This window comes from Suillus discolor (assembly GCF_016758755.1).
Source record: "Suillus discolor strain FC423 chromosome Unknown F5147scaffold_36, whole genome shotgun sequence".
Classification (NCBI taxonomy): domain Eukaryota; kingdom Fungi; phylum Basidiomycota; class Agaricomycetes; order Boletales; family Suillaceae; genus Suillus; species Suillus discolor.
Genome location: NW_024541283.1, coordinates 1 through 13,891, shown reverse-complemented (window position 1 = coordinate 13,891; position 13,891 = coordinate 1). Strand labels below are relative to the sequence as shown.

The 13,891-nt window shown below is 44.6% G+C and overlaps 2 protein-coding genes across 2 annotated transcripts; one reads left to right on the top strand and one right to left on the bottom strand.

Annotated features, from left to right (window-relative positions):
• Positions 1-3,846: 3,846 nt before the first annotated feature.
• Positions 3,847-4,464, top strand: F5147DRAFT_579063 (uncharacterized protein; the record flags this gene model as incomplete). The annotated part of the gene is made up of 2 exons (XM_041431468.1): positions 3,847-4,224; positions 4,249-4,464. 2 exons carry the CDS (start codon positions 3,847-3,849, stop codon positions 4,462-4,464), a joined length of 594 nt encoding a protein of 197 aa, XP_041291444.1.
• An 8,570-nt stretch (positions 4,465-13,034) lies between these two features.
• Positions 13,035-13,595, bottom strand: F5147DRAFT_774944 (uncharacterized protein; the record flags this gene model as incomplete). The annotated part of the gene is made up of 1 exon (XM_041441647.1): positions 13,035-13,595. One exon carries the CDS (start codon positions 13,593-13,595, stop codon positions 13,035-13,037), a length of 561 nt encoding a protein of 186 aa, XP_041291443.1.
• Between the last annotated feature and the right edge of the window lie 296 nt (positions 13,596-13,891).

Below are 13,891 nucleotides of genomic sequence, written 5' to 3'. Positions count from 1 at the left end.
AAGGAAAAGGAGCTTACTGAAGTACCTCTTGAGAGTATCGTTCTTTGTCTCATGCTCTAGCATATGCATGGCATGCTCATGGACTTCACGCTGCAGGAGAAATGATCAATACTACAGTTTTGAGGTCATAAAATAAAATTGTACCTGTAAAACTATGTCTTTAGCCAACTGATGCCGGCTAGCACTATGATTGGGAGGCTTGTGGACCGGATCAACTTTAATAGTTTGCTCCCTCATCTACATGCTCATCCAGCGGAGATGACGTGCGGAGAACTGAAAGGTCGAACTGTTATCAATTTCCGCGTAGAAGTAAAACCAGAAGGGTCCTGCATGATATAGCGCTAGTAGTACATTTATCCACAATCAAAAATATAGATCATATTCCCTAGTAAACAAAGCTGCAGATTGAGACCGATCACTTCCAAAATATAATGTCCAAGTCATCCTCATCGATATCCATACGATCGTTGTTGTCGAGACTGATATCAATCATCCGAGTCATGTCTCCCTAATGGTTAGCGAAGCATCCGAAAGAGGAACATAGTGTAAATAGAAAAAATCATGAAACATAGTGTAAATAGAAAAAATCATGAAACATACTAATATACGCACCATCATGATCTGTTGGTCTTCGTCTTCATAAACATCCATTGCCGCAGTGCTGTCGAGACTGATGACATATATGGCTCCCTACATTAGCGAAGCACCCGAGAGAGGAACATAGTGTAAATAGAAAAAAAAATTGTGAAACATACTAATATACACACCATCATGATCTATTGGTCTTCATCTTCATCAACATCCATTGCTGCAGCGCTGTCGAGACTGATGACGTATATGGCTCCCTACATTAGTTGAAAATAGTGTTAATACAAGGCACCATAAGAAATATTATAGGCACCATCCGATCATCTATGTCTTCACGTTCGTCAATATTCATTGCATCGTCGTCATTAAGGTCAACGACATCCATCTCTCCCTATATTAGTTTAGAAGGAGTGTAGCGTGACTTTAAGACATATCATATGAAACGCACCATGTTAATTTGGGGTTTGTCTTCATCCATATTCATCGCGTCTTCGTCATTGAAATTGATGACATCCATCTCTTGCTATGGGTAGTGTAGGAGAAACGCAGTGTAAATACAAAGCGCTAAAAGACATACCATACGTACCATCTTGGTGATTTGGAGTATGTTATTGTTGGAAGAGCAAACGAAGATGATTTAAGCTTAAAGACTTGATTTCAAATTATTCTACTGACCGTAAAGCTTGACCAAGTCTGTGTCTAGCTGGATATAAATGTTGTAGTCCGACCCCAACAAACCAGGGAAATAGATATATGGTCGGGAGAGTATCCTAAGCAAGTAGTACCGGTACGCGGTCCCTCAGGCATGACAGTACTTCTGAATGGTGAGTAGTAGGAAACAAATCTGCGTCAGGGGACAAGTGACTCTGAGTCAGTATGGCAGGAAAGAACATGAAGACCCACAGGCTTTGCTCCCATCTATGGCTGCGCTGATCCACCAGGAAAAGCTCTACTCGTGCTAAGTGAGTGTGGGGTCTCATGCTTCGAAGTCCAGAGCACACCAAACACCAACACTCTCTGCCCAGAACGTCAAAAATCTCACGACACGTTTTCAGCATGGAATCTCTCCTTCAGACACTTGTTGTTACCTCCAGCATACAGTCTTGACACTGACCCATACGAATAAGTATGTGCGGATCCATTGCCATCGAGGTGAGCAGGCTGGGTTTGCTGTGGAGTGGGGTGGCTGACACCAAAGGCATGTGGATGATAAGATTGTGTTTCTGGGCTGGGCTGCGAAAATGTGGTGGCGATGGGGAGGTGTAGAAGGGCAAGTTGGGTGAGTGATCAAGGGGAGACGCTCGCTGTAAGGTTAAGTTATTAAGTTAGATGTAGGACTTCATGCCAATACTGATCTGGACAAACTTCGTTTCGATGGGTATGTCTCTGCCCTGGATGCACCCAGTCCTGGCCCTGTCGCTCGAGGTGTAGCCTAAAGAGACTTGCCGGACGGAGCTGATGATCAAGGATTAAGATACGTTGAGAAAGATTGACACACAACTCACTGGATAAGCATGGCTTCATGCAGGGCAGATAGTGGTACCGTCACTGGTTCAAACATCAGCAGGAGTTATCATGCATTCATCCCATGATGATCGGGGGTCAAGAGCACTAACATGATCATTATTTTAAAGCTAGTACAGAAAATACAGCACATACTCATGAACAATGGGCGATGCAAGGTCAGCAGGCTGTTTGAAGGGGGTAGAGATGGTAGCCCAGAGCATGCGGGCCCGAATCTGCGAATGGGTCCTTCGAATGGGTCCTTCGAATGCATTCCGAAGTGTTGATCAGACCATTGTCAAAGAGAACAAGTAGAAAAGACGCACACCAGGCTTGCCTTGCTTTGGTTGAATTCACTGTTCAGACTACTCCAAGTGTATGTGGTACCAATGATCTCCCGCTCGCGAGGCTGGAAGGTCGAGCTTGGCTTCCGGCTCAGTTATCGCTGGGCCATCACCTGCACAGAGGAGACAGATCAACCCTGAGGATGGGAAATGATTTTCGCTACTTTGGATGCTGCTGGGTGATTGGCAAGTGGGTCAAATTCAGTGACAGGCACAGGAGCAGGCGCTCCTTGCATATACATAGTCCGAGCTCTCGCATTCGTAATACTGCCATCCTTAGTGGCGCTCCCAACGGTCCTCAAATTCATGACAAGGATGGATTTTGAGCTCCAGATATGCAAGGTCGCATCTCAGTGGAGCTCACTGTCTACCACAACATCCAGCAGATTGTCGAATTCTGCAGCGACTTTGAGAACTGTGTAAAGCTGATCAGATCAGCCCTTATATTTATCAGGACGAAACGCATCACGGACAATAAAGTCATGAATACCTGTTATTATGGAGCTCGGCAGCCTCTCCCGCACTGTTCACACCACAGGCAAGCTGTGACAGACATCAATGCCACCGCATAGTCTGTACAACTTGGGGGCGGTGGAGTTTGAAGGGGAAATGTACCTGCTTTAGATGCCATGAATTCTAGTGGAGAATTAGGCTGTTACATCGGCGTACCTAGTAGTATCATTCACTGTCGGAATTGTGTTTGTATTTATCACACTATGAATTAGCTCTCCGCTAGCACGCCGACTGACCTTTTTTGCTGTGGGTCGGAGTCGATATTACTGGCCGACTACCTTTGCAATAATCGCAGGCATTGTTCTTTGTCACTATCAAAGAAAACAAAAAATCCTAGGTATAAATGCTACGAACCTACAGACAGCCTGTTATTCCATAACTATTATCATGCACCTGAAATTTGGACGCAAACTCAAGCCTTTAGAAGCCAAGAGCCGTCTTGAAGAACAATCATTCGTGGAAGAAGGGAGTCCCTGGTTCAATGCCAGTAAGTAAGGCAATTACCTGCAAGGGAATGAGCCGTGACCACCACATCAATTGACAGGCTTCGAGGAAATGCAACAATTAGAGAAAGGAGCATCTGGCTCGATAACTGAGCAAGGGTGAGTTGAGTCTTATTAATGTCAAATGTATAATCTAAATCATCACCCTGTGTCACAGGCGTCCATCTTTTCCAATGACTTCAGCTATGCAATACATCGCGGAATTTTTTATCTCTCAGCTTCTCAAGGCCATAACACTGGGCCTGCTTGTTGTATCGTTCAACTGGAACAGCAGTCTCTTTGGCGCCAGGAGCAGTGATGCAGACCATGATGTGATCCTTGCTTGACTGGAATATCTTCAAACGGCTGCATGCAATCAAATTCCTGGTGGTGTATCATCTGTCAATTGGGTTTTGATGCAGGACTTCGCACTGGTCAGCTCTGGAGCCTTCTATATACCACTTCTTACTTCCAAGTTTGACACTACCCCATCATCCTGGCATGTACGGCGTCAGGCAGCAGACCAGCACAAAAGCAATTCCCCCAACCTAGCATTGACTGCGGATCTTCCAGGAAGCTGTTGGAGACTACCCCAATTGAGGAGTCATCTAGGAATTGGGTTTAAGAGCCCTGTGATCATTACTCATGTTTTAATTGAACATCTTACTCAGTCTAGCAGTTCCCTGCTGGATGCACCCTGGGACATTGTTATTTGGGGCTTCGTTGAACACGCTGAGAATCTTCAGCGTTACAGACCTGTTAATCTAGGTGTGGACAACGGACCTCCCCATGAGGTCATTGAAGCATCCTGAAGGCAGAATCCCAGTGGCTCTTTCATCAAGCTTGTACATGTGGAATACAGCCCCTTTGATCACGAGTCGTCGGTCCAAACATTTCCTGTCTACCAGGACATTCTTCAGTCGGGTTTTGATTTTGGACTGATCGTTGTCGAGATACGGGAGAATTGGGGTGCAACAGGGACTTGCTTATACAGAGTGCGTGTTCATGGAAAAGATATTCATGACGAATTGTAACTGTACTTAATCATCATCGCAATATGTTCATCTTTACTCTGAAGTTAGTGGTGTCTACTACACAAACTCATACTTCCATCATAAGTGCCAGGAGCACAAGCTCTACGTGGTGAGCGACTAAGATCTGCAAACAGATTGACACACCACCGTATGGTTTGCCATCAACGGTCCGCGGAAGAGTCTTCCATACCAGAATTGGGCAGTAACACTCATGACAGCACTTGATGGATCATCCAACAGGACATACTTTCTGCGAGCACACACAGCACAAGCAAGCTCCCACGTATTGACTTCATCCTCCTCGAGGTATTTCTCAATATGTTTTAATGCAACGCCAGTCTGAAAGTTCACCATCAGATACAACTTAATACCCAACTGCTCACCACTTACTGAATCATGCTGAAAAGCGCGATGGACTGAAAAACTGCATCAGCAATCTGACCTGGTTTCCACGATCACCGAGCTAACCAACTAACACTGGTTGCCTCAGTACATGAAAGTGAAGAACAATGTGAGTGTCATCAAAATAAAAGCGGAGGTCCAGATCAGGGAAAACAACACTGAGGTGATCCGAGCTAGTGAAATGGCGCATTAGTCACAGCCACGCATTTGTCTCGCGAGGCAGACACCCTTCTGAATGCGAACACTGTGTTCAGTGACAACGCTGTTCAGAGGCCAGCCGGTGAGAAGAATGATAAAGTCCGAAAATACAGATAGACCCAGAAGACTGAAAATAGAGGGTGAGATGCATGAATTAATTGACACAAATGATCCTTACTTGTAAAGGAAGGTCGTGGCGATGGTGGTCTCGAATGGAGCTATCAACAGTGATAAAACCAATTATCAGACAAGGGAGGACAAACATGACTGACAACCATCAGATTGACAATCACATCCTTGTCGCCACTTGCCGTCCGAACCACAGGTGTTGAATATCGGGTTCTGCCTAATGCGACATGAATAATAGTTCCCAAGTGAATGACTTAGATGCATACCTTTAACAACGTGAACAGGAAAGCCAGGAAAGCGTAGATATACACCTGGGACCAGTTCTCTGCGCTAAGTACATCAATAACATCAGGGATGCACCTGAGAATCACTGAGCTCAGTAACCAATTGACATAATACAAAGTGATACTCACTTTAAAATGAATGGCAGAGGCATGGGCGAATGTAACACTGATATAAGTCAAGCAGACATCCAGTCTAACTCGAGCATCGAGTGACATTTTCAGTAAATAAGGCAGCGAGCTCGCATAATATGCTGTGAGCTGGCAGCCCACAGACAGCGCAGGCACATATTACAGTGACCTATCTCCGTATAATACGAGGGAATGGACGTGCATAATATCCCGTATGATACGGGCCAGCAGACCATGGGCCCATGATAAAAATATCCTCGACTATGATGGATGGGCCAGGAGGCAAATTATTCCCGATGGAGGCAGGTGGGCCCATGCAGGGAATATATAGAGTAGATGAGTGGGCCGATGTACATGAATATTAGGTAGACAGGTGGGCCGAGGTAGTTGGATATTATGCAGATGGGTGTATTAAGGTAGATGTGTATGAGATAGATGGGTAGGTACTTGTTATCACATTAACGGGTGGGCCCAGACACATATTAAATAAGACGGGTGGGCCGAGGGTATTATAAAATATTGTATTAGACGGGTGGGCCCAGACACATATTAATTAGACGGGTGGGCTGAGGGTGTTGTATGGGATGTTGTATTAGACGGGTGGGCCGAGGGTGGTATAAAATATAGATGGGTGGGCCCATGTGTATCATAATTGTAGACATGATGGAGCTGAGGTAGTTGTACATCAACCAAATCAGAGGAGGTAATAAATCAAAATTACCAAGTTCCTGGAGCAGCAGGTGATCTCCTGACATGGCCTTTGATGGTGCACAGGTTGTCTTGCAAAATTTGGAATCCAGGGTGCAAAGCTTGTGTTGCCCTATGAGAAGCCAAGTTCCGATTATCAACCTTTGGGTCAACCGTACTCAGAGGAGGTAATAAATCAAAGTTACCGAGTTCCCGGAGCAGCAGATGATCTCCTGACATGGCCTTTGATGGTGCACAGGTTGTCTTGCAGAATTTGGAATCCGGGGTGCGAAGCTTGTGTTGCCCTATGAGATGCCAAGTTCCAACCACCCAAATTTGGGTCAACCATACCGACTTCTGAGTTCCGGGACCTGGGAGTTGACAAATGAATATCTGATAACCAGCACACTTCCAATCAGGTGGTATTTTATTGAGCAATGGATCATCCAAGGGGTCCCTTATCAGACTCGGTAGTCAATATAGGCAAATGATAATGAAAACATGAAAGTTGTTATTATGCTATTTTTCAAACCCGAGACCCTGAAACCCATTGTTCAACATGTCCATTTTTCACTCACTGCACAAATCACTGAGTTTCAAGTGCCGAAACCCAAAACTCGAAACCCAGTGTGCAACACGTCGATTGTTCATTTACATTACACAGATCATCGAGTTCCGAGTGCTGAGTGCTGAAACCCGAAGCCCAAAACCCGAAAATATGTATGGAACATGTCCATTTCTTACTCATTGCACATATCACTGAGTTTCGAGTGCTGAAACCTGAAACTCGAAACCCAGTGTGCATCATGTCCATTGTTCAATTATATTACACAAGTCATCGAGTTCCGAGTTCTGAGAGCCAAAATCCGAACCCCGAAAATATGTGCGCAACATGTCCATTTTTCACTCACTGCACAAATCACCGAGTTTCGAGTGCCAAAGCATGAAACTTGAAACCCAGTGTGCAACATGTTGATTTTTCATTTATATCACACAAATAACCAAGTGCCAAGTGCCAAGTGCCGAAACCCGAAGCCCGAGACCCGAAAATATGTATGCAACATTTCCATTTTTCACTTGTTGCACAAATCACCGAGTTTCAAGTGCCGAAACCTGAAACTCAAAACCGGGTGTGCAACATGTCCATTGTTCAATTATATTACACAAGTCATCGAGTTCCGAGTTCCGAGGGCCAAAACCCGAACCCCGAACCCCGAAAATATGTGCACAACATGTCCATTTTTCACTCACTGCACAAATCACCGAGTTTTGAGTGCCAAAACCTGAAACTCGAAACCCGGCATGCAACATGTTGATTTTTCATTTATATTACACAGATCATCGAGTTCCGAGTGCCGAGGGCCGAAACCCAAAGCCTGAGACCCGAAAATATGTACACAACATGTCCATTTTTCACCCATTGCACAAATCACCGAGTTTTGAGTGCTGAAACCCGAAACTCAAAACCCGGCGTGCAACATGTCCATTTTTCATTTACATTACACAGATCATCGACTTCCGAGTGCTGAGGGCCGAGACCCGAACCCCGAAAATATGTGCGCAACATGTCCATTTTTCACCCATTGCACAAATCACTGAGTTTTGAGTGCCAAAACCTGAAACTTGAAACCCGGCATGCAACATGTCCATTTTTCATTTATATTACACAAATCATCGAGTTCCGAGTGCCAGGGGCCGAGACCCGAAGCCCAAGACCCGAAAATATGTATGCAACATTTCCATTTTTCACTTGTTGCACAAATCACTGAGTTTCAAGTGCCGAAACCTGAAACTCAAAACCAGGTATGCAACATGTCCATTGTTCAATTATATTACACAAGTCATCAAGTTCCGAGTTCCGAGGGCCGAAACCCGAACCCCAAAAATATGTGCACAACATGTCCATTTTTCACTCACTGCACAAATCACCAAGTTTCGAGTGCCAAAACCAGAAACTCAATCCCCAGTGTGCAACATGTCCATTTTTCATTCACATTACATGGATCATCAAGTTCCGAGTGCCGAGGGCCGAGACCCAAAGCCCGAAACCCAAAATCATGTACACAACATGTCCATTTTTCACTTGTTGCACAAATCACCAAGTGTCGAGTGTCGAAACCTGAAACCCAGTACTTCACATGGACATGAATTGTATTTGTATGTATTATCCATTGGTGTAGGGTTCAAATAACTTGGTAATTGTATTTGTCAGTACTTGGTACTTGGTACTCGGTGATCGGTGGTCAGTGGTCGGTACTTGAGACTCGGTAGTCAATATAGGCAAATGATAATGAAAAATGACAGTTGTAGTCCACGTCAAGGTGAGTGTCTTGGTAGTCTTTCCTTGTCATTCGGCAAAACATCAGCAATAATGAAAAAATGAAAGTTGTTATTATGCTTAACTTCCTTACCGAAGGTTGTAGTCCAAGTCCAGGTGAGTGTAGTGGTAGTCTTTTCTTGTCAATTGGTTATCTTGTTACTCATTATGCAGTACTTGGTACATGGTAATTGGTACTCAGTATTTGGTTTTGATACTCGGTACCCGGGAATCAGTAGTCAGCTTAATGAAGGTTGTAGTCCGAGTCTAGGTGAGTTTATTTGTAGTCTTTTCTCATCCATTGGTTACCATGTGACCGAGATATAAGCTAAAGAAATCCGAAACATCAATAATGACAAATGAAATACATGTGTGCAGTAAGTGAGTGTAAAGATAAAAGAATGAATATTAATAGCGAGACTTGCACATTATGTCGAGATATCCAACATAACAAGCCTGTGATGTGATGAGAGACCTGGAATAACACCCATATACATCCATTATAATAGCTTAAAAGCCTAGAAAGATTCATGAAGGATTGATGTAATGATAGGCAAAATGACATATGTGTGGAGAGTGACAATAGACATCTTTTATACAAAGTCACATTTATATATGATTCAGGCCGAAAATATCATTACAAATATGTAGGATAGATCGTAAACTACCCAAGGAACCCATACTGCCTACTGCCCTGAGGGTAGGGGGTGGGTAGAAGGGATATAGTGAAAATATGAGTTGACCCAGCATTAAAGTCCGAGTACTGATTCCTGTACCAAGTACCAAGTAACGAGATAACCAATTGACAAGAAAAAACTACCAATACACTCACCTTGGCTCGGACTACAACTTTTGTTCAGGAACTTAAACATAATAATAACTTTCATTTTCATTATCGCCGATGTTTCAGATTTCTTTAGCTTATATCTCGGTTAAATGATAACTGATGGACAAGAAAAGACTACCAATACACTCCCCTAGACTCGGACTACAACCTTGGTAAGGAAGTTAAGCGTAATAACAACTTTCATTTTTCATTATCATTTGCCTATATTGACTACCAACCACCACTACCAACTACCAACTACCAACTACCGAGCACTGACAAATACAATTCCCAAGTTATTTCAACCCTACACCAATGGATAATACATACAAAGACAGAATTCATGTCCATTTGAAGTACCACGTTTCGGGTTTCGGCACTCGACACTTGGTGATTTGTGCAATGAGTAGATGGGCATGTGGCATACATGTTTTCGGGCTTCGGTTTCAGTATTCGGCCCTTGGCACTCAATGATCTGTGTAATGTAAATGAACAATGAACATGTTGCACACGGGTTTCGAGTTTCGGCACTTGAAACTCGGTGATTTGTGCAACAAGTGAAAAATGGAAATGTTGCATACATATTTTCGGCCCTCGGCCCTCGGAACTCAATGAATTGTGTAATGTACATAAAAAATGGACATGTTGCACACTGGGTTTCAAGTTTCATGCTTTGGCACTCGAAACTCGGTGATTTGTGCAGTAAGTGAAAAATGGACATGTTGTGTACATATTTTCGGGTCTCGGGCTTCGGGTTTTGGCCCTCGGCACTCGGAACTCGATGATCTGTGTAATGTAAATGAACAATGAACATGTTGCACACCAGGTTTCGAGTTTCGGGTTTCGGCACTTGAAACTCAGTGATTTGTGCAACAAGTGAAAAATGGAAATGTTATATACATATTTTCGGGTCTCAGGCTTCGGGCTTCGGCACTTGGCACTTGGCACTTGGTTATTTGTGTGATATAAATGAAAAATCAACATGTTGCACACTGGGTTTCAAGTTTCACGCTTTGGCACTGAAACTGGTGATTTGTGCAGTGAGTGAAAAATGGACATGTTGTGTAATATTTTCGGGTCTCGGGCTTCGGTCTCGGCACTGGGCACTCGGAACTCGATGATTTGTGTGATATAAATGAAAAATCAACATGTTGCACACTGGGTTTCAAGTTTCACGCTTTGGCAGAACTCAAAGCTGTTGTGATTTAGATATCACCCGAAACCTGATGTAGGACTTATAGTCCTTGTAGCCTCGTAGAGGCTATTTTTGCAGTATCCCTCAGGTCCTACTGCAGCACGCGCTATCACTACCATGGCGCGCATCCTTCCTATCATTGGCCGACGGCCGTGGCTCATGCGCGCGCTTCGGTTCACATCCGCTTTTCGTCGGTTCCATCGTGCGTCCTTCCTCCGTCCTATCCTGTCCTCCGCTTGTCCATTGGTGCGTATTTTATCTCATTCACGTTAGACTGATTATATCCCGAAGGTGATATCGCGTATCTTGTTACTTGCATTATAGACCCTTAATACGTATTACCGTTATTCTCGGCTCCGAACAGCGCTACGCACGCTATCATATATACCTTAGACTTATGATTTTTCATGTATCTTCTTTTCCCGCTATCAAAATTATCATCCGTTTGCACACATCTCTCAGACTCTAAGTCAGAAACCTTCGGCTGACTACATCGTGCGCTGTTTAACGGTCGCGCTATCGCCCACACATCGCTCATCGCATCCATAGTCAGAACTCTCTTCCCTCACAATCGTCGCTTTGCATCTCCTTTGCATATTCATTAGTCATGCGTTCATATAAACCGTCGGCTTTTCTTCGCATCTCCGTGCCCCGTCAACTTTCGGCTGTTCCGTTGCACATCGTATCACGCCTTCGGCGGCTCGCTCACGCTCGCATCACTTCAAGCGCAATGTCACGCACTCTTCCATTCTCACTTACTCTTACCAGTTCAAAAGTTTCCCCTCCATATTTTTACTAGAGGAATCATTCTCAGTAGCAATCCCCTTGGGCCGAATCTATACTCGCGTCCAGAGGTCTATTTGGTTTTACCCCACTTCACCCTTTCTCCCCCTTTCACCCCTCTCATCTAGCTATCATTCCTCACACACACCAAACACCCGAATGTCAAATTTTCAGTGCTGAACCCTGAGTGCCGGGTGCCGGGTGCCAAGTCCCGAAACCCGGAACTCAGGATTTGACATTTGAGATGAATGAAATTTTTCAGACATGTTTGAATTAACCTATGTATATCTATAAACATTTCACTAACCCCTGAACCCCGAAAGATTTTTGTTGTCTTACATACCGAGTTCCGAGTTCCGAGACCCCCAAACCCTGAAACCCAGCAGTCCCAATTTCAGGGTTCGGGGGTTGGTAAAATGTGTATGGATATATGAAAGGTTGATTTAAACATTTTTGAAAGATGTCTCATATCAAATGTCAAGTCCTGAGTTTTGATTTCCAGGTTTTGGGACTCCAGGTTTCAGGACTCCAGGCTTTGGGACTCGGCACTCCCGAAACCCGGAAATCGAAACTTGGGACTTGACATTTGATATGAGACATCTTTTAAAAATGTTTAAATCAACCCTTCATATATCCATACACATTTACCAAGCCCCGAACCCCGAAATTGTGGACTGCCGGGTTTCAGGGTTCGGGGGTCCCGGAACTCGGAACTCGGTATGTGAGACAAAAAAATATATTTCAAAAATGGGTAAGTCAATGTGTTTGTCAATCAACTCAGTTGTAAATCAAATTTTATTGATCTCCCCAAATTTCCCAAGTCCCGAGTGCCCACCCCCGACCCCCAAGACCCGGCAGTCCACAATTTCAGGGTTCGGGGCTTGGTAAATCTCGGTTTGGGGTTTTCCACTTCAGTCCTCAATTATTGGTCAATGCCACACATGGTCGATTCATGTTTTCGTGCTTAGGGGTTTAGATTTGGTGGTCGATGGTAGGTATATGCACTCATAGTGTACATGTTTGATTTGCTGGTGGCTACATCAGCTGTATGTCTTGATGAAACATATCTAGGCTCACCCATATTGTACCCATCTATGTACAATTCCCCCACGTCAGCCCACCCATCTATGTATTATCCCCCACATCGGCCCACCCGTCTATGTAATACATCCTATGTTGGCCCACCTGTCTATGTAATAAATATTTTATCGCACCCTCGGCCCACCCATCTATTTGATATCTCTTTCATCGGCCCACCTGTATATGTAATACACCCACATCAGCCCACCCATCTATGTAATATTCCCCTACCTTGGCCCACCCATATATGTAATACACCCCCATCGGCCCGCCCGTCTATATAACAATATTTGCCTTACATCTCTTCAGCCCAGCTGTCTATAATATCCTACTCTACATATTACCCAGATGGGCCCACCCATCTCCATGAATGATCATATTCCCCGGCCCATCCGTCAACATCAAGGATATATATATCATTGGCATACATGGGCCCACCTGTCTCCATCAGAAATAATATGTTTCCCGGCCCATCTGTCATCATCGAGAATATACACAACATGGGCCCATAATCTGCTGGCCTGTATAATACGGAATTTGTCACTGAAGGGGCTCCGCTGAAGGATCATTCAATCTGCTTGACTGAGCTATCCTCTCCCTGGCTAACCATTCTGTCTTCAAATGTGCCGGTGCTGCTTCATCGAGTCTGTCGAATGCCTTTCCACTTTCCGAGATGCCATTCCTCGCCAGCTTGTATTTCCAGCATAGAGTCCTTTTCATGCGAATCATCTTGCAGAAATTGGAGTCATTCATCTGATAATCAAGGCATTCCTTTTGGTGCGGAGATGACATTCCCTGAGCAGCAGGGGAAATCAGATTGAGCTGTGCCCATAGCGTCTCCATGATCTCTCCATCGATCCGACCAATGCCTTCAATAAAGTTAGATGCATATCGGACATAGCAGCTGTCCTGATGGCCATGAACGTGCCACAACCCAATTCCAGGAATGATGGTTAGTTGCGGTGCCATTTCTAGAAATCGACCTCGATCCACCCAAACCCGAAAGTGTTTGTTGTATTGACAGTTGATATCATAGAAGGTGACGGCCCTGGTGATGCCTTCCATGTTGTGCCGGGAAGCCTCACAAAGGGCGTAGTCCATGTTCATTTGTCTGCAAGTGACTCATGGTTAACTCGTGAATGTGGAATGGTGGATGTGGCTTGCCTTTCACCTTTCTGAAAATCCACCATAGAGTGAGGGACAAATCAACCGTGCTGGGCACAGGCAACTCCCCCAATACCGGTGGACTCCAGCTTGTGCTGAGCAGCATTAGCTTGATTTACTGCCCGGTGGTTGTTGCAGCTTGATTTTTCCACTGTGTCAGCAGCCTCTGCCAGATGCATTTTATACCTGTCCTTTCCTACCATGAATCCAAGCCCATCGCGACAGCCAAACTT